The sequence below is a fragment of the Copidosoma floridanum genome, unplaced genomic scaffold, assembly GCF_036245765.1.
Source record: "Copidosoma floridanum isolate Cflo_tuat_1 unplaced genomic scaffold, Cflo_Japanese_pri ptg000031l, whole genome shotgun sequence".
Classification (NCBI taxonomy): Eukaryota; Metazoa; Arthropoda; class Insecta; order Hymenoptera; family Encyrtidae; genus Copidosoma; species Copidosoma floridanum.
The window spans coordinates 2,002,642-2,021,819 of record NW_028321908.1 but is presented as its reverse complement, the minus strand read 5'-3'; the positions used below and the strand labels follow the sequence as shown (position 1 = coordinate 2,021,819).

General features: G+C 30.2%; 1 protein-coding gene across 1 annotated transcript in view; it reads right to left on the bottom strand.

Moving 5' to 3' along the window:
• LOC106641726 (SH2 domain-containing adapter heavyweight) overlaps positions 1–19,178 on the bottom strand; it is a 255,878-nt gene that overhangs the window by 24,174 nt on the left and 212,526 nt on the right. The window contains exon 3 of the mRNA XM_089597220.1: positions 17,267–17,386. Coding sequence (XP_089453346.1) covers positions 17,267–17,386 — 120 coding nt within the window. The remainder of the gene's footprint in view (positions 1–17,266; positions 17,387–19,178) is intronic.

Below are 19,178 nucleotides of genomic sequence, written 5' to 3'. Positions count from 1 at the left end.
GTAAATGCTTTAGGAGTATGATGTACTGAATATGGGATTATTCTTAGTCGGGGAGTCAGAGGTTCAAAAAACATGATTTTTCGTTGTTCGATGGAATTTAACGTAATCTCGCAAAAACTGTAGATTGTTGTCCATATGATGATCCTTAAAAAAAGTTAGAATAAACATGGTCAGGAAGATCTTTTTTTGTTGCAAAATAACTTTGAAACCTGATTTTTTTCCAGTTATATGACAGTACCACGGAAATGAAGCATTTCATCGAAAAAAATTAAATACAAAAGTTGTTTAACTGATGATTTTACGTACTAATAAATTTTTTTCAAGATCTGAAAATTGTTTATTCTTACAGAAAACATGCGGTAAAGTTGTAAAAAGTGAAATACAAAGAGATATAAAAAAATGAGGAAAAAAATCGTTTTTTATTGTTGATATTTAAATATTAGATATATAGTAGTATTGTTAACAAAATGCACCAGGTCTACTTTTTCAAAAGCAATATGGTGACCTACTGCAAAATTGTTAACATAAAAGCTTAGAACGCTGTAAATCCTGACACAGAAAGCGGATCTTGATAAAACAAATTGGATTCGGTAGGTAATAACATTATCTATTATTAAACTGATTTCAAAAATTTTTTAACAACTTTTTTTTTGTTATTAACAAAAAACCACTTTTTGTGGTTCGTAATTTTGTCAATTTGCAAGATAGAGCTTTGGAATGAAATGCATTCGATTACATCTTTTTTTTAATCAGTTGACAAACAAAATAAGTTCATTGCAGGCCGATAAAAAGCCGAGATATGACACTTTTACATTGCAATTAAGCATTCTAGCGACGCCCGAGTGGGCCAAATATGAGCGCGATGTCGGTACAAAACGAGTGTGGTGTCAAACCTTATCGACGCAGCAGAGTGACTGATTACTTTGGCCATCGTACAAATTGCCTATAACAAACAATTTCTAAATAAATATTCTGGCAACTGATGTCTTATTATTTTTGCTATATACCTTGGCCCTTGGACATTTAATTATCCAAGCTTCAATCGTCTACGTGCATTATATTAGGCTCAACAACTTAAAACCTAAAAGTATCGTTTCTCGGCTTTTGTTGGGTAGGCAATAAATTTATTTTTTTTGTAAACTAATTAAAAAATAGGTGTAATCGAATGCATTTCATTCCGAAGCTCTATCTTGCAAATTGACAGAATTAAGAACCACATAAAGTCGTTTTTTGTTAATAACAAAAAAAATTATTGTTAAAAAATTTTGAAAATCAACTTAATAGTTGATAATGTTATTACCTACCAGTTCCAGTTGGTTTTATCAAGATCCGCTTTCTGTGATAGGATTTACAGCGTTCTAAGCTTTTGAATTAACAATTTTGCAGTAGGTTGCCATATCGCTTTTGATAAAGCGGACCTGATGCATTTTGTTAACAATACTGATACCTATCTTATATCCAAAAATCAACATTAAAAAACGATTTCTTTCCTCATTTTTTCATATCTCTTTGTTTTTCTTTTTTTACAACTTTACCACATGTTTTCGGTACGTTTCGGTAAAAATAAACAATTTTCAGAGCTTGAAAAAAATGTATCCTTATGTAAAATCATCAGTTAAACAAGTTTTGTAATCAACTTTTTTTGATACAATGACTCAATTCTGAGATATTGTGAGATAGCTGAAAAAAATCGGTTTTTAAAGTTATTTTGCAATATACAAAAGGATCTTCCTGACCATGTTCATTCTAACTTTTTTAGAGGATGATTATATGGACAACATTTTACATTTTTTGCGAGATTTCGTTAAATTTCATCCAACAACGAAATGAAAACCTCTGGCTCCCCGACTATTTTGACTATGCTCAAAACGCTAGTTTGAGTATTGGAAGACAAGCAGACAAACGTTAAATACCAGGTATTTTTAATAAAATTTATTTTATGCATTATTTTTTAGTTATATAAATATGTTAACCAAATTCTATATTGGGTGCGGAAAATTGTATTTAATTAACAATTATTTTATATTTGTGTTATATCAATTGATGTTTTATTTTTCACTACACATGAAAATTCTGTTAGTTTTGATTTCTCAATTTTAAGTGATTGAACTAACTTAACCAATGAATCTGCTGTAAACAGTGATTTGCTAACGTGGAAACAGTCGTTTAATCAGCGCTGGAGTACAGACTTTAATATAATAAAGTGGTGAAATATGTTCAACGAATATGAAATATTAAAAACTGATCTTGCACCACAGTTGGTATGTACAATCTCTCGAAAATTAATAATAGGTTTTTGAATGTTTGTAGAAACTCATTAAATAATTAAAAAACGTAGAATTTGATTTAAAGAAAAAAATTTGTTGGAGAAGATAAAACAAGTCATTATTTACTATCTAATTGGAAAAAGACTGCTACAAAATTATTAGATATTGCTAAAAAAAAAGCTGCAAAATCCAGTATACAGCTGTGATCTTAAGTAATAATTTTAATGTTACTAGAGTTAAAATAAATAACGATCACAAAAATCAAGATGACGAAAATGGCTCTTGGATTTTTAATTTTACCTGTACTGTTAAAAAAGTATGTAATTAAATTGAAAAATTCTAACTCAGCCTGGAAACCACAAGAAATCGATATAGTCACATCATTTATTTAGCATATTGAGGTTAATATTACAGCATTACTACAATGACGCCCTACTTGAAAATATACCAGGCTTGTACTGCGTACGTTATGTAATCTTTTTAGAGTCATGCTGTACTTAACAAGATCGTTGAAGAAATTAAGGAACGCAGTTTAAAATTACAATTAGGAATTCAACCCTATATAGTGATTTGTAGTCGCTAAAGCTTTTACATTTGTTATCATGTCGTAGTGCAAACAGTTATATATAACTTGAAAAAGTTGAGAAAGCTGTTGATTTCTTGAACAAATTTTTTTAATTCTAAATATCAATTATCCTGTAGCTACAGGGCATATTTGGTTATTTTTCCAAAAGTATTTTTTCAATATGGTTAAAGTACGATGACTCATTGCAAACAAGATAATTGTAGATTTGATAAGCGAACTTGATTCCATAAACTAAATAAAATTCACCGTATTACGTGTACATTGTATTAGTGCTCACTACATTTATAATTTATGTCTGTATAAACAATTTTTTTAGTATGATGGATCTGCAAAATGGTGTGTTACGTTTAATAGGTGAATAATATACTTATTTAAATTTACCTAAATCAAGTATTCAACAAATGAATGACAGTTTTACTAAATTTTTTATTGACTTTTATAATCCACACTTACTACAAGCCATAAAATCATCCTTACACAACTGTGCATGTAAAGAAGTAATGTTGGAAATACCAAAAGTTTTCAGTAGTACAGATCAATTACATAATGTTGCAACATAGGATAATCGAATTCGGTTATATAAAAAGGTAGGTCTGCACAGTGAACCTATAATTAAGAGAATTAGTAGAATCAAAAAGGTTAAAACTGCTGGAAATAAAGTGATTATCAGGCAACAAAACGTTCTAATACTACAAATCGATCTCAAAAGTTCCCTTGAAACCTTATTAGAAATGCCCAATTTTTTTAACGCAATGATGTCATATGTTGATTTTTTACAAAACGAAAAAAATGCGAAGTTTAACTTTATTTAGGAAGAATAATGGGAAAAAAAGTTAAAATTTTTAAAGACGACGGTACACCTATTCCATTTAAGTTATACTATGCCAAAATAGAAGTTAGCAACCCTTTAGGTAATCACAGCGGCAAAAGTACATTAGGTGTGGTTTATGTCAGAATACTCAGTGTGCCACCAACTTTGGAATTAAAATTGGAAAACATGAGTTTCTGTGGACTTTTTGGTACAAAGGACCAAAAATCGTTTGGAAATGCGGCAGTCTTAAAAAATATTATTGTACAAAATATTACTTACATTTGTAGTAAGGGGTAACTTATTCATAAATTCTATGTTAGGTTAAACAGAATCTTTTATATCAACACATTATTGCAGAGTTTTTTATGCAACTTATAATAAAACAAAAATATTAACAGAAAAAAATTTATCGTATCTTAGAATCTTTAAACAATATAAAATGGACTTGAAAAAAATTCAAATGAAAACTGGGATGAAAAAAAGTGTTATTTTAATTCTTTGCGTTATTACGTCATAGAAAATCAGAATGCACGATCATTATAAGGGCATAAATAGTTATGTTTTATGTAACGCAATTTTTGCGTGTGTAGAGAAAAACTATGTTTCAATTGATTATCTTGACTACCAGTTACAATCGTTAAACTTTAATCTTGATTTTAAAAATGGACCATCCAAGATAAAATTAGATCATTTAAAAATAATAAGAAGTCGAAAGTGTCTGCATCTAAAAAGGTATATTTTTAACAAGATACTTTGCTGTTATAGATGGTGATAAAGTTCCAATTGAAAGTGAAGCCTGGAATTTGTACATTTAATTACGTAGAATCGTCAATGTTTTATCAGCTTCTTCAATAACAGAATCTAGTTTACTGGAGCTAAAAATTTTAAACGTCGGGCATAACACACTATATTAACATAGTACGCTTTATGGAAAGCTATTTGGTAGTTTGAAACCAAAGTTTCATTTCCTTCTCCATTGCGTTCGTTTAATGTGTTTGCTAGGCCCTTTAATTCTTCAGTCATGTTTGCGTGAAGAATCAAAACATAGAATTATAAAGAAAATTGCTTTTATCTACTCTTCGCATAAAAATATACTTAAAAGTATTGTAGTAAGATATGAATCAAGTATGATTGAAAATTGATTAAGCTAATATGAAAATATATCCATTTCTTTTATTAGAGCCACAATCAGTAATAATTCTTTTCTACACGCCGCGCCGTGCGTGAGGAACGAGACTATGAGCCATCTGTTGTGGCTCTAAAGATCTCGATTTACACACGCGACTCACAACTCGTGCGAGTGCATGTGTACGTCAAGATCTTTAGAATCACATTAGATGGCTCGTAATCTCGTTTCCTGCGTACGATGTGTCAAAACGTTGTATACACCACCCGTGCGAGAGGTTATGTGACTGACACACGCGTGTCTTCGCACATTCGCTAGCGCTCGTGTGCGAACTGACATGCGTGCGTCAATCGCCTTCCTCGCGCACTAGCATCGTAATGTACGATTTCAAAATTATTTTTAAACAAAAACTGAGCATGTAAGCTATAATACAATTACTATTTACGAGGTTATGTATAAAAAGGAATCATCGTTGTGATTAGTTTCTTCCCGAGGATGGCCCTAAACTTGAAAAAAAAAAAAATTTATAGAATGAATGATGAAATATTTTAAATGTACCCACCCATTACTTTTATTGGCGTTAATGATCACTATTTTGCGTATAGTGTTCATACTGAAGGAAAACAGTTGAAAAATATAAATATTAGTTCATTAGTGACAAATACTCTATGCTTGCTATTTATAAAATACGATAATAATTTTATCGTAACAAGACATTTTATAAAAATAAGTTGTAACAGCTGTACTTGTTTTAAAACAAAGTTGCAATTTTTCATCTCTTGGAATTTATTTATAAGTTTATTACATGCATGTTATAAGTTTAAATTATAACCTATTTATTTGTATAACTATTAAAACATGTTAAATGAAAGTACATATGTTTGGATAAAGTTGTATGCGTGTATCAAGATATTAAAAAATAACTTGCTTATAACATTTGTTTAAAATAAAAAACAAAGCTTCATTAGGACCTTTAGAGCTTTTTATAGCTAAATTTCTAATAATACATACAATCATGCAGACGTGCAACTATCGTTCTCACGTTCGCACAATTTGGGACGGTGCAGCTCATTTACACGCCATATCAACGTGTACATGTACACTACACGACCAGGCACAGTGTTGCTATACTGCTGCAAGGGGTGTAATCCGCAATCGCCGCCAGCAGTTACATATGTACGACGTGACAACGTTGCGTGGTTGGGGGCGCTACTGTCGATTTACTGGTGATGTGATCCGCAATCTCACCAGCAGTAAAGTAGACGACGTCGGTCTACTTGCTCTTTTTCGTGACATTTTCCAACATTCTATCGTCTGCTTTGCTTTGTTTACAATCAGAAAATGTCACGAAAAAGAGCAAGTAGACCGACGTCGTCTGCTTTACTGCTGGTGAGATTGCGGATCACATCACCAGTAAATCGACAGTAGCGCCCCCAACCATGCAACGTTGTCACGTCGTACATATGTAACTGCTGGCGGCGATTGCGGATTACACCCAAGGCTATGAACAGGTACACCATGGGTGACAGTGACAGCGGGTAGCGTAACACCCTTTACATTACTAAGTACTTTTTACCGTGTAGTGGAAATTGAGAATCAACTTAGTAATACCAAATAAAAAGCTAGTGCTTTAATGCACCTTTTTAATAAAAAAAATTTTTCTGTTGGTTCCTATTTTTAGAAAATACTTAAGGTAAAAATAGTGTAAACAAGTATATAATTTTTATTACAGAAAATTTTGATATTATTAACAAAAGTCATGCATTTGCAGTTGTATAAATAAATGCTTAAGATAATGTCCAAACAAGATTCTTTACGAACTCACAGTAAAATGCTGACGATTTACAACAAATAAATTCATTTACTAAAAAAAAAAATTATTAGATAAAGGAATAGCAGCACAAACGTGTATAACAGTATAGGTCACATAATATATAAAGATTTCGTTGAGTCCAACATAAACGTTTATATCAATTGCAAACTAAAATTAAGAAACCCTTTTCGCAAAATGACTCCAACTTCATTAAAAAATTTTTAATTTTATATGAAAGATGGCTCAATTAATATGTTAATAATTATTTAAATAATATCACAAATTGTTTGTGCATTGGTACACAAATGAAGCTTACTTTATCATTAAATTACAATGTTTAAGCTGATGTAACAACGTACGTACGTCATAATATATATTTTCTGTTCATTAAAAAAAAGTTTTTGCAAAGTGGCTTTACTATACTTTACAGTACATAAAGTCGATTTCAATTCAACATTTCTTACTATGCATTATAATGAATTTACTATGCATGGCTATTAAATTACTTTATTAAAATTTAAATTTAGACTGATCTTTTCATATGTAACTTCAGTGCTCTAGTTAAAGCATATAATATGGAAATTTCTGTCACTTAGAATGAAATCGTTTTAATCTTCTATAAATATAGTCTTATCCAACAAAAGTATCAGCTTTAATTATAATCAAACAGATTGTGAAAATTATTCAATTTGTTTCTACATTTTGGCTTGTAACTTCTTTTCTATTACCAAAATGTTGTGTTTCAAGAAAATCGAGACTTCTTGTTTTTTTACTCAATCGTTATGTATAAGTAAATTTCTTATTTATTAGTACAAATTATCAAAAATTGAACATTTAGTATTCTTTATAAGCATCTTTAACCATGCAAAGCTTTTTGTTTATTCGCTGTGAGAATGAATACCAGCAGCGCTTCAGCGGATTTTTCGCAATACCTGAACAGGTCATGAGCAGATTGTTGTGCCGTGATACATATGGACTCGGTGACATAAAAATTTATTGCAATTAATTGAGAGCTCGTGGTACTCTTCACTTATAACATATAAGAGTTTGTGTAATGAGTTATCCATAAAAATTTTTTTAACCTATCACAGTGCTGTGTATCACCAACAAATATAAAGGGCGATGATGCAAATGACACAAAAAGGTTATGGGCATATACATGTGTATATACTTGTGTCTCTCTCTGTGTGTGGTTGTCGACTGCAGCTGCTGTGCCAACGATGGCGACGACTGTGCACAGTGTACACTTTGCTTTTTGTTACTAAAGCAAAGATATACTAGAGTTATATTGTCAGCCTGTTATTAAATTTTTCATGAATAACTTATTGCACTAACTTTCATATATTAAAAGTGCAGAGTGTCTCGAGCTCTCAATTAGTTGCAATAAATATTTATGTCACCAAGTCCGTACGTATCACAACACAACAGTTGGCTCTCAACACGTTCAGGTCTTGGGAAAAATCCACTGAAGCGCTGCTGGTCTTTATCCTCACAGTGAACATAAGAAAATAATGTTACTATTTGACAGATGATTTAAAAAATTTTTGCGCACAATAAACGATAGTAAAAATTAGACGCAAAACTTTAACAACATTTTGTCAATAATACGAAAAGCTTCAATGCTATAACAAACTTTTTTTTTATTTTAACTCACTTTTTCAAAATTAATCAATTTTTGCAACTGAATAAATGCTTGTAATGCCGTTAATAATAGGATATACGCAACTAATGTCTTTAAAAACTTTAAGTTTTCTACGTCTTAAAAAAAATAATTCTTTTCGACAATGCTCTTAAAATATATAATAAAGAAAAGAGCATATTATAAAATTTTTAACAATCATTGAAACTTGTTATTCAAAAAATTTGTGTAGCAAAATTATGTGTAATACAATACTGTATAAAATATATAATAAAATACCATTTGTGTCGCTTATAATTTTTTAAACTATAACGGATGAGACTATTTAAATTTTATTACAATCTACATAAAATTTACCTAGCGTATATTCACCTACAAAAAGGTACGGTAATAGAGATATCAAAATCTGTAATATTCTTGTTAACTTTCATTATCAAGTTAAGATTTGTGATTTTGGTATTGCAAGATGCAAGTCGGTGGATGCAAGTTTGGTTACTTCTCATAGTGCCATGTGTGGAACGTTTCTTTTAATGACACCAGAGATGTTCTAGTATCGCCAGACAACGGCTGTAAAGTAAGACGTTTAGTTATATGGGTATCTCATTTAAGAGCTGATTTTAAAAAAGCCAACCTGCTACATAAGGGATCATTTTGATATTAATCTCTGTATTCAGAGTTATGATGAAAAGAAAAACATTCCATGGATAGATAATATTCTGAACTCTTGGAGAAGTACAATAAAAAACTGTTTTAAGTATGATCCCTGTAAGCGTCCTACTATGCTTTATTTGCAACAACTTTTTCATAATGACCCGGTAGTTTAAGTAGTCCTACTTTGATAATATTTAAGATTTTTGTTGCATTCTTAAAATTATAAGGCCTACTTCTTATAATTAAAGAAAATTAAATGCATGTGTGTTCCAGAACAGAGAACATCTCTAGAAATTGAAAATATAAATCACTTGTAATAATACATGAACAAAGTTATTTCGAAGAAAAATAGTTATATGATTTTTGAACTTTATCCTCTCATACTAAAATCATATGTTCATGAACCCTAGAATGAGTGGGATGCATATCAGTTAGTAGAGAAAAAACTTACTACTGCTCATTCCTGCTGTGATGAAGCTGCAAGACATTTTATGTAATGTATTATACTCTACAGACAATACCATTTATTATTTTAGTGCCTTCGGTTCATCCAACTAGATGTGTGACAAATTTATTTACCATTATAGTTTCATCAGTTCATTGAACTTCTTTTGCTACACAGCTGTAACAAATAATAGTGTAAGTAATTTGTATTTATTTCAGTTAACACATTTGAGATCACTCAAGGGAGTTATGTTATTAAACAAAAATTTGTTTACAAAAAAAGGCAGTCATAAGAATGACACAGTCAAAATTTGAAGGCATGAGGATTGCCACGAGCCAAGTAATTAATATTCATGTGTAGCTAATTTTTACATATAGGGTTACGAGCTGTCGTCCTTCTAAGTGCTTCTATTGCATTTACCTCAGTTATTAACAATGAACTTTAGATGCAAATTTTATGAACGATAAAAAAATATTTAATGATTGTATTTAATTTTATTGAACATCTCAAGGGTACTAGTGAGAGAAGAAATTAATTAAAAATTGAGGTAAAAACTACAAAAGGTTACGTTGTCATGAAAGAGCGAGGATGACAGATGACATACCAAACTATAGAGAGCGTAGCATAGACTATAGTGAGGGATTGAATCGTCTTAAATACATACACATGAACTAGCAGCCCCCCGTCTCGGCTTCGCCCGAGCCTTACTTAATGGAATACCGTAGTGCGTTGACATGTAATTTGAAACGTTTTTAATTAGAAATCTTACATCTATACCTGGCACTTCTTAGAACAAAACATTTCTTATTAAAAATATGTTAGTTCAGAATCCATACAGTTTATTAGGTCAAATAATAAGCTGTAAGAATTAAAAAAAATTTAATTATGCTGAAAAGTACCGTGCGTTTCTTATGCCATAAAATAATCATTTGCCATGAGGAGCCGTTGATTTTGCAGTTTCTCCCGTATAATTTACAAAAAGGGCTATTTTTTAAAGCTATCAAGATTGAAAACTCCCAAAAAATACATATTAGAAAAAAAAATTTTTTCTCTTATCTAACAACTTTTTTACCAGAGCAACAAAGTCCTGGAGCTTAATCTCTACATTTTTTATCGACACAAAAATACAAATACATTTTCTATTTATTTAAAAATCTGAAAGATTTTAGAGTTTACTGTAAGGGTATAATTAAAAGCTGATCTCTAACGTAATAGATTCTTTATTTATCGATTTTGACGCTGCTGTTCCAATCTCGATAAATTTTCAGCGTCAGTTTCTTGACGCCTAAAATTATATTTATTAGATAAACTTGAAGTTTTCCTTCCAATTCACCCTCTTGCAAATTTTGGCATGATTCAGAATTTTGTGGCTCCTAAAGACTGTTTTCTGTCAAATTTGTTAAGCTCTAAGATATTATTATTCCTGATGATGAAGAGCTGGCTGCGGGTAGCTTGGCTCTTACTCTCGAAGTCTCTATATATGGAGACTGTGATGGAGGGAGGTACGCCGCTGACTGAAGAATATCTCGTCTTCAGGTCGTTCCCTAGATAACCAATCGCTCATTGCAAGTCGGGAAAATGAGGGTCTGCCGTTGGGGATACGATCACTAAGAAGGAAGCCGTTGTGTCTGTCCGTGCTTCTCAGGGCTGTCTTTTTTGGCTAACATTTATAGCCTAAGATTCTCCGATGGCACCAGGCGGGATGGTGGAATGGCCAAATTATTCTAAAGTGTTGGAGCAGTATGTGCGCTGGTTTGATACATCTACCGGTATTCCGTTGGAGACATTATCAGTTATAATAATTTTCCATTGGTGGCACTCGTCAATCCTGGAGATCAAGGGCATATATAGACCTTGGTCACTTGCCCATTAGAGAAAAGTGTCATCGGTATTCGGGATACCCAGCAGCACGACTTCTCATCTACCTTCTCAAAGCAGCTTCATGAACTGCTGATAGACAACTACCAAAAATTTTTGTGATGCTCCGGCCTATTATGACCATACTCATTTAATTATGTTGCAGGTAGCCTTGATTTCATGTTGACTCCACCTAGCGGATCCTACTGAACTAAAGTGAAAAGCTGGTGTATTTTTTCCAAACTTCGGGCTTATTTATTACTATTGTTATTAAAATTTTCAAGATAAAAACTATACTAAAACATCTAGGAAGTGTCAAGAGTCTATATGCAAAGTTTCAGCGAATTCGGCTCAGTAGTTTTTGTGGTTAGCGATTACAATGATTTTAGCGACTTTGCTTTGTATATTAGTAAGATAATAAATAAATTGATTTAAATGACACCATTTATTGTGTATGTTATTTGTATGCATATGTGTATGTATATTAAAATGATCGAATATTAGTAACGTAAAATAAGAATAGCCTAATTACACTATTATTTGTTAAAGATTTGTTATTGCAATTTACAATAACTGGTCTAAAAAACTTTTGGGTAATAAGGTGAAATGGGGTATAGTGGGACAACACAGAAATTGCAGGGTATAGTGGGACACGAGGAGAAAATCATAACTGGTAAATTCATTTGTCAAAAAATATCCTTAAAAAAAATTTCTTAATATCCCTCTATCTTTTAGCTAGATAAGACTTCCAGAATAAATTGTAATAAGCGTTCAAGGAAGAATGAAAAAAATATTTTATCAAGCTGTTAAGCACTCGTTTGATGCATCCGTCTTAAACGAGGCATTTTGCCCATTCTAGATGTGATACTAAAGTTGACTATGAAGATGTTATAGCGAAAATAAAATTTTTTTCGTACATTTAAACTATTTATACGTAATAAAATGACACTCAAGAACAAGTTTTATTAATCAGATTATAAAAATAATTACTTTATCATTAAATATAGCCTGTCCTAGTATACCTTTATTTTCTGCAAACACCATGTAGAAGTGGGACGAGGCTTATTATTGCTGTCCCACTACTGCATCCATTTTTTTTTAAACTAAGGAGTAGTGGGACAAGTACTGGACAAGAACAAATTCCATTTTTAACGACTGTGATTTCATGCTTTTTACTGTAGTAATCATGCGAATGTCATCAGTCTAATCTTTAATAGTAAAATTAAACTTAGATATATTTGTAGGATTAGTAGTTAAGTGAATGAGAGTATTGTTACCTGGTAAATAGATATAATCTGAGACCTAACCTCAATGCAATCTGTATTAATCCATCCTACTGAATGTAAAAAAATCAACTTTGCAGAAAATGATATACATTTTCAATAATTAATTTTCATCATACTAATATTGAAAAAAAAAACTGAACAAAATCAATACCTCTGAAAATTGTCAACAGAAAAATATACGTATCAGTTTACTCACACTACATTTTCATTTGGTATTTCAGCCCTTTAAACTTGCTTCTTATCTCCACAGAAGAATCAAATAATTCTTCTTTAAAAAATATATTTTCTGTAACCAATCTTCATTTGAAGATCAAGAAAGAACCAGCTAAGGAAAACCGACCCATGGCAGCTGTTAATAATTTGATACATTACTTTAAAAAAAAAAGTAAAAAATAAAAAAAGAGAGAAAACATTGAAAAAACAGTAGGTTTTAGTTAATAAACAAGAAAAAGAAGAAATAAAAACGCTAACGAGTACGAAAAAAATTTATTTAAGAAGTTGTAAGAGAGTAAAAAAACTGTTAGGAACAAAAAAAGAAATTAACTTAAAAATTAAAAATTAAAAAAAAATTTTCAAATAAGAAAACTGGAATGCGAATAATGACTTAATAGTACAGAAAATAAAAAAAATGTTTATTAAAACTAAAAGACAATGAAAAAGCATTACGTGCGTGTGAAGTTCATTTATTGCAGAGCAAAATAAAAAGAAAAAAAAAAAATTTCAAGACCTTAGAAACTAACATTCGTTTTAAATTTCTGTTCATTACTATTATTTTCGTAGTTTGTATTATTAATAATTATATTATTTAGTTTATGTTGTATTAGACAATATTTTTTCCTTTTTTATTAACGGACGTAGTAAGTAGGGATTTTGTGATATAGTTAAAAAAATATATATAAAAGAGAAATCCCTATTAATCTATTATTTTTAATATTTATATACTCTCAAAAGTGATAATTTACCTCCTATAAATAAAAAATTGTGTTCTTACATATGCAAATAACATTGTCATATACTGTCTTACTACTACCACATACAGCGTCCTACTACTGCCGTTATCCTCAAAGATTATGTCCCACTACTGTAGATTTCACGACTTATTTGGAAAATTATTTAATTAAAAGGATAATGATGAACACAGTCAATAAATATTTTTTCTATAAGTAAAGACCTATATTTTCAATTTAAAAAAAAATTTAGGTGAATTAGCATTCGTGGAACTTCAAAAATAAGAAATAAATATTTTTTACCTTGAAGAGTGTCCCACTATACCCCATTTTACCTTAAGTGTTTGGATCATTACAATATTCAAGTATTCAAAATATTCTTATTAATCAGGACATAGCCTTAAGTAGAAGTTTACTTCTACTGCTAAAGATAAGTGATTTAACCAATGGCTTAAAAATAAAAAATCTTCTGATATCTATTAAAACATCTATTTAGTATCCTGTACTTCAAGCTCAATTTTTATTATTGTAGCAGCATGTTGTTATATGTAACTATTCTTTGTTCTAGCTAGGTTAGATGAAAACACGTTTATTTTAGATAGTTTGTGGATCATTAAAATTCAGTTGATTTCAAGATTTTAAATGAAGCAGGTGGGCTATCAAGTCCTGCACAGTTCAAATCATATAGATTATGAAAAATATTTATTATCTTCAAATTTATAAGTATGTTTTAATAGAAAAAAAAGCCACATTATAATTGCTGATATTGTTGATGGAACTAATCCAATGATTAATGCATGGATGATTAATAACTCTTATACTTCTTTAAATTCTTGGTAACTTTAAAATATATTCTACTCATTTTCTGCCATATAACATAGGTTCTCTTGCCATATACATATGTATACAAATAAATAGCTTACATTATGCTGAAAATCATTCAAGCTTTGAATACATACATGGTTTTGGAGAACTTGCTTTATAATAACACTATTATTTAAATTGTTATTTACACAATTAACTATGGCTGTATACGAATTAAATCTTTTTCAGTATTATGGACAGTATATATCTATGATAAAAAAATTTATTAAATCATACAATTCTATAACAAAATGAGTCTCGGCTTTTCTGCGTATTAACATGATCTATAAGGTAAATGTCCCTATTCGTGAAATGTGTCCCTATTCATGAAATATGAAAATTTATGTATTTGTTATACAACTAACTTGATAAAAAAATTGTGGTGGTTGTATATTTTATGTATTTTTATGAATTCACAAGAAAAATTTTATTTTACAAACAATAAATGATAAATTTTAAAGATAATTCCATAAATAGAGACAGAGTCGTACATAACCTATCTTTTGAACTGTACGTATTATGGTACCAAACTTCAACGAGGAATTTATATACTTCTCGTCAACAAATAAACGATATCATTATTTTTGTTAAATAAAATAGTTTTCTGCAAGTAAAAAAGCTTTAATTGTCTTGAAATATTATACTTAATTAACGTTTTTTTAAAAGTTTCATACATAGGGACATAATATGAAACAAACGGTTCAACGTTTCTTAATTATGAATATTTTGGTCTTATAATATTTTTATAAAATAAAGTACTTTGACAATTAAGAACCATATTTAAAATTTAAAATAATAATGGTAAATTTATAGAGCAACAGTTAATATCAAAATTTCTACTGTTAAAGCTCACAGTTAAAAAAAAAATTAAAGAAGTAAGTGTGATAAAATATATCGTCATAATAGGGACATTTACCTTACGTAGAGAGTTCCAGTACGTACGTTTCAGTACGTTTGCAGTACGTACTGTGGTTATGGCCTGTAAGTCACAGCCATCTGATTAAAGTTATTTAAGTATAATGTTTCTGAGGTCAGCAAACTCATCAAGGATGGCATACTGTAGCTAAGAAAAAGGACCATATATTAGAACATGTATACATAACGAAATTTCGGGAGTTTGAGATTTCCTGAGGAATAAAACTGGACGTATTTCTGTTACAATTGACAGAGATATACAATTTTTATTTATTGCATCTTAGGGTTGCTTTTCTAAGACTAAGATTTTGATTAAAAAAATTTATGCAGTTAAAATTGTATCAACAACTTTTTTTGACAAAGTTTTTAGACGGCATTACAAATTGAATGTAAAACATTCCATCCTTATCCATACTACTGCACCAATTTGAGCTGGTTTGACCTGATCTTGTGCTGTATTTCTTGGACTATGACACAATATATCCATAATAGTTACATGGGATCTTGGTAGGTTTGATAAAGCTGATTTTCAAGGAGTTTTTGAAAGGTCTTAGAATTCGTCAAGAATACATTGAGCTCATGCCTTTCTTTAATTGTCCCAAAAATTCTTCAAGATTTTCCACTTCTGCTTGAAATAAACATGGTACTGGTGATTATCATGGTCCAAATATCAGTTTGTATCTCAGTATAAATTTTGATGCTATTGTCACCAACAGTTAAGCAGTGAGCTAACATTGCTATACATATTGAGTTGTTTCTGCAGATAATTAATAAGGGATTCTCTCGCTGACACATCTCTCATATATTGTTAATGAAAACGTTTAAATTCTATAGCTTGATGTTCCGTTGATTTTTTAGCAAAGACAGAAAATTGATTCATATATATAAGGATAATGAGGTGATCTGTCATGGTAATACTCTGATAAATATATAGTATTTGCTATATGTATATCTTATTAAAGTTTTATTAATATTCTTTCAGATCAACAATAACTGAAAAAAAGTGTTTTATTGATCTTTACCTAAACAGACCTTTTTATTAAAAATTAAAGAATTTTCTGCAAGAATATGATCTTGCCTTTCTTTTCAATTGATACACCACTTTTATTTGCATGAACATTACAATAATTTAACCTTAAACTTTTTATTTTTACTAATCCTTGTTTAGAATTCCAAAACTGTTTGACCGATTGTAGATATATACCGTAGGTTGCTAAATGTTTAACTTAAGCACTCAAAAACCCAACAACCTAATACCCGAAACTTCGTTATGTATACGGATATTAACAGCTTTCTAAGGGAAAAAACCACTTGTTAAAAAATCTGATATAAAAGAACATGTTTTAATATAAGGTCCTTTTTCTTAGCTACAGTATGCCATCCTTGATAAGTTTGCTGACCTCAGGAACATTATACTTAAATAACTTTAATCAGATGGCTGTGACTTACAGGCCATAACCACAGTGCGTACTGCAAAAGTTATTTTATTTTTTAACCATTCAAGGTTTCACATAGAGTTTTTCAAAATATAATTATAAAAGTCTAAGAAGGGAAATGATACACTTCTGATAGCCTCACGGTAGTTTGTATATAGTTCAGTTTAATAGTAGCAAACAGGCAAAGCCAAAGTAGTAGCAGACAACAATCTTTACTCCACACAGTACCAGAGACAGCATCACTGAAACAGCTTTAATGTGTTTAGTTGCTATCGTAAAATTTTTTTATTTTTTAGTGTAACAGACCTATTATAATTGATTGACTTTTTATGACATATAAAAGAGAAAGCATGAGAAACTGGTGCTATATTTTTTATTACATACTAATAGTCGAGAAAATCTCACTTATTTTGTATCTTGTGAGAAAAAAAATATTTTTCTTACTATAAAAATATAAAAAAGTGATAGAGCTCCAACCCACTCATGTCTTCTTTTTTATGTGCTGTAGAAAGTCGATCAGTTGCGACAATTAATCCATTAATCTATGTCTTTGGTCTACGCATAAGTTAATCTTGAGTTTCGGTTTTTTTTTATGAATGTTGTTTATGAGAAAAACTACTTACTTCAGAGATAATGAATAATCTTGTTTCGTGAAGTCACTATTTCTTACTAAATAACTTCCTTCCTGCAAAAGGCGTAGAACTGCTTCAGCTTCAACTCTAGTTATTGATCCATGATACCAACTGTAAGTATAAAATAGTTAACTTTAAATTGATACTTTAACTCTCTACTATAATTGAAGTAAGTCAACAATTTAAAATTTACGTATGCTATTTAAAATTTCGTGTAGCCTAATAGAGAATCAAATATTTGTTTTTGTACGATGCCGAGTATTGTGTTTTGTAAGCAGAAGAATAAATATTTAAATGTTAGTAATACGTTTCAGCTCAGAAATTTTTTTGTTAAATAAGGTACCTTTTTATTTTTAATGCTAAAAACGTTTTTCACTATACATATATTCTTACATATCTGAACTTTATAGAAGTACTTGAGAGTACTCCTTTCTAATAAACCTCAGCTGGTATGTCGTCTGATATGTCAGCTGGTATATCATGTTAATATATCATCTGCAACTTAACTAAAAACATTTAAATTAATAGTTAACTATTAAATTATGGAATTCATGGCTGTCTAATGTGTCAATATGGTGATATCATCCGCATAATGCATCCAAAAACATACCTTTTGAAGCTCGAAAGTGTTGATTTTAATTATTAAACATTTTTTTTTTGTTTCAGACAATACTTCAGGTGATATGTCACCTGATGTATCAGGTGCTAAATGCCACGTAATGTGACACTGGAGTTATTTTCACTGGAACTGTTAAATAATAAAAATCAACTTTCTCAAGTTTCAATAGGTATGTTTTTCAATGCATCATGCGGATGATAACATCCTATCAATACACGAGAGAGCTGTAAATTGCATAATTGAACATTTTTTTAAATATTAATGTATTCAGTTGAGTTCAGATGACGTATTGACATGACATATAAGCTGATATGTCAGATGACATCACAGATAAAACATCAGCTGACGTTTATTAAGAGAGCTCCTTATAAATTTTATAAATAATAATATTCAATTATATATATATCTTTATGTAAGGTGACTTATGAGAACTTTGCGTGCTTTAACAATATATACTAATAACATAGAAAAGTTATGAGGACAGTCCACATAAGTACGATTTTGTCCTCATAATAACCTTTTTTACACAATAATGTCCGCATAAGTCACCATTTATAAAGATATCACAATATATGAACATCTGTCATTAAATGATTACAAGCTCTTTTAAGTACCTTTCTATTTTAGGAACAAAACCAATAAGGTAACAAAACTGTCAAAACGAGGTGCAAGTCTTGGGACCTGCAGCAAAACTGTTGTCCTCGAGAACCATATATTTTAGCAGCAATAGCTTTGTCTTTTTATCTGTTTCATACTGCGTATACGTCGCAGACACCTTTTGTTTAGTTAGTTCAAGATTACTGAGGCTGTCACAATGTAAATAAAATGTTCTTATGTATACGAAGATCCACACAAAGAGAAAAAATAAAGTCAGACATTACTGTGTGTATCTATATCTGCTGTCTCTCGCTTGCTGGTTTCCACAGATTTACTTCCCATGTACAACGTACCTCAAGGGCTTTTACTTTCAAAAAGTTTATTTAAAAAGCCAAGCTGAGATTCAAGATTATTGAAAAACAGTTTGTCAAGTGGTTTTCTAATTATAAAAAAATAAGGACAAATAAATTCTACATGAAACAAGCATTCTGGCGGTATAAAAATGAGACAGTAGCCATTATTATGCATTTCTCATCATAAGCCATGCCTTTTGTAGTAGGTATAAGGATAATCAGATAGCTTAGTTACTAATAAAATTACTAACGATGTCTCACTTTTTACTAAAATTGCACTTAACTGTTTTGTGGAGAACAGTTGAGTTAATCTTCTACAAAATACAAACTGTTT